The sequence below is a fragment of the Lutra lutra genome, chromosome 1 (genome assembly GCF_902655055.1).
Source record: "Lutra lutra chromosome 1, mLutLut1.2, whole genome shotgun sequence".
NCBI classification, from domain to species: Eukaryota; Metazoa; Chordata; class Mammalia; order Carnivora; family Mustelidae; genus Lutra; species Lutra lutra.
The window spans coordinates 212,140,675-212,143,618 of record NC_062278.1 but is presented as its reverse complement, the minus strand read 5'-3'; the positions used below and the strand labels follow the sequence as shown (position 1 = coordinate 212,143,618).

Here is a 2,944-nt window from a genome sequence, read left to right as displayed (position 1 = left end):
TGCCTATGTTCTCCTCCAGGATTCTGATGGATTCCTGTCTCACGTTGAGGTCTTTTATCCATTTTGAGTTTATCTTTGTGTACGGTGTAAGAGAATGGTCGAGTTTCATTCTTCTACATATAGCTGTCCAGTTTTCCCAGCACCATTTGTTGAAAGAAAAAGATTATCCACCATGACCAGGTGGGATTCATCCCTGGGCTACAAGGATGGTTCAACATTCGCAAATCAATCAATGTGATAGAACAAATTAATAAGAGAAGAGAGAAGAACCACGTGGTCTTCTCAATTGATGCAGAAAAAGCATTTGACAAAATCCAGCATCCATTCCTGGTTAAAATGCTTCAAAGTATAGGGATAGAGGGAACATTCCTGAACTTCATCAAATCTATCTAGGAAAGACCCACAGCAAATATCATCCTCAATGGGAAAAAGCTTGCAGCCTTCCCATTGAGATCAGGAACATGACAAGGATGCCCACTCTCACCACTCTTGTTCAACATAGTATTAGATGTCCTAGCAACAGCAATCAGACAACAAAGAGAAATAAAAGGTATCCAAATTGGCAATGAAGAAGTCAAACTCTCTCTTCGAAGATTCTTTATATGGAAAACCCAAAAGACTCCACCCCCAAACTACTAGAACTCATACAACAATTCAGCAACATGGCAGGATACAAAGTCAATGTACAGAAATCAGTGGCTCTCTTTTATACTAACAATGAAAATACAGAAAGGGAAATTAGAGAATCGATTCCATTTTATAGCACCAGGAACCATAAGATACCTGGGAATAAACCTAAACAAAGAGGTAAAGGAACTGTACTCGTGGAACTACAGAACACTCATGAAAGAAATTGAAGAAGACACAAAAAGATGGAAGACCATTCCATGCTCTTGGATCGGAAGAATAAACATTGTTAAAATGTCTCTACTGCCTAGAGCAATCTATGCTTTTAATGCCATTCCAATCAAACTTCCACCAGCATTTTTCAAAGAGCTGGAGCAAATAATCCAGAAATTTGTATGGAATCAGAAGAGACCCCGAATCACTAAGGAAATGTTGAAAAACAAAAATAAAACTGGGGGCATTACATTGCCTGATTTCAAGCTTTACTACAAAGCTGTGATCACCAAGACAGCATGGTACTGGCATAAAAACAGACACATAGACCAGTGGAACAGAGTAGAGAGCCCAGATATGGACCCTCAACTCTATGCTCCATATACAGTGGAAAAAAGACAGTCTCTTCAGTTAAGTATTTTTAAGAAATCCATGGTACCCCATGACATAAATGGGAATTTCCAAATATTTTTGGTCAGGGCTGGAAAAAACTTTGAAAAAGTAAGATATGAACAAAGGGAAAAACCATTTATCAGGGCAGAATCTTAAATGTATGGAGAAGTTGAATTCAAACAAATGGAAATTCCAGGAAATAAATAGAAGGAGCTGATTCTATTTCCCAGTTGGATCAAATGATGGCAGTTCCTGGCTCTGACGGTGTGAACCGTGCAATCATGGGCACTTCTTTAGCCCCAGGATGATTGGCCCTTACATCACTGGAACCCCAATTATTCTTTTCAGAGCCCTCTTTATGTCTTTGTTCCTCAAGCTGTAGATGAAGGGGTTCAGCATGGGCGTGACTACCGTGTACATCACTGAGGCTATTGCACCTGAGTGGGAGCTCTGGGTAGCAGCAGAGCTAAGGTACACACCAAGCATAGTGCAATAAAATAAGGAGACAACTGAGAGGTGAGATGCACAGGCGGAAAATGCTCTATACCTGCCCAGAGCTGATGATATTCTATGTATGGAGGAAACAATCTTAAAATAAGAGTAAAGGATCCCAGAGAAAGGACCCCCACCCAGCAGGACAGCTGCAAAAAACATTACCAAGTTATTAAGTAAGGCATCAGAACAGGCAAGTTGGATCATCTGATTGAGTTCACAAAAAAAGTGTGGGATTTTGAAGTTTGTACAAAAGGACAGCTGCAACATCATTAAACTGTGTAACAAAGAATTCAGGATAGAAATGATCCAGGACACCAGAACCAGCAGTCCACAGAGCCGGGGGCTCATGATGACCGTGTAGTGCCGGGGATGACAGATAGCCACAAACCGGTCATAGGCCATCATGCCCAGGAGAAAGACATCCGACACAGCAAAGAGTATGAGAAAATAAATCTGCGTGAGGCAGCCTGCATAGGTTATGACTTTGCTTTGAGTCTGGATGTTCCACAGCATCTTGGGGATGGTGGTGGAGGTAAAACAGATGTCTACAAAGGACAGGTTGTTGAGGAAGAAGTACATGGGGGTGTGGAAATGGGAGTCTGAACTGACGACCAGGATGATGAGCAGGTTTCCAAACACAGTGATCAGGTACATGGAGAGGAAAAGCCCAAATATGAGGGGTTGCAGTTCTGGGTCCTCTGACAGTCCCAGAAGGCAAAACTCTGAAATTTGTGTAACATTTCCTGGTTCCATGCGGTGAAGGTGACTTCAAGGACAGAAGCAAATAGTATGACTAATTTTCACACAAACTTGTATTACTCTCAGTTTTGAAATGCCACTTTTAAAATTTTGTATTCTATAAATTTACTTTTATATATGCCACGTTTTAAGCATTGTGTAGGCAAGGAGTATAGAGAGGTAAGAACAAAAGTACATGTCGTACAATGATGGAGAAAGAATACATTGAAAAATAAGAAAATTAAATAGCATTTCAGGTGGTGGTAGGTAGTATGAAGAAAAAGAAAACAGGGGAAAAAACAGAATGAATAGATATTTTCTTGGGCATTTAGGGCATTCAGACACCATCAGACATACCGAGGAGGGAATTGGCCTCTCTGTTACCTCTGAACCCTCAAGGCACAGGGACATCCATGTCCACACTGCCTCTCCACTGCTCCCATTGTATCCATCATATTGCAAAGGCAACCCATGAAAT

At 41.0% G+C, this 2,944-nt stretch overlaps 1 protein-coding gene across 1 annotated transcript; it reads right to left on the bottom strand.

Annotated features, from left to right (window-relative positions):
* Positions 1-1,548: 1,548 nt before the first annotated feature.
* Positions 1,549-2,505, bottom strand: LOC125092176 (olfactory receptor 7A5-like). The gene has a single exon (XM_047716568.1). It carries the CDS (start codon positions 2,479-2,481, stop codon positions 1,549-1,551), a length of 933 nt encoding a protein of 310 aa, XP_047572524.1. The 5' UTR covers positions 2,482-2,505.
* Between the last annotated feature and the right edge of the window lie 439 nt (positions 2,506-2,944).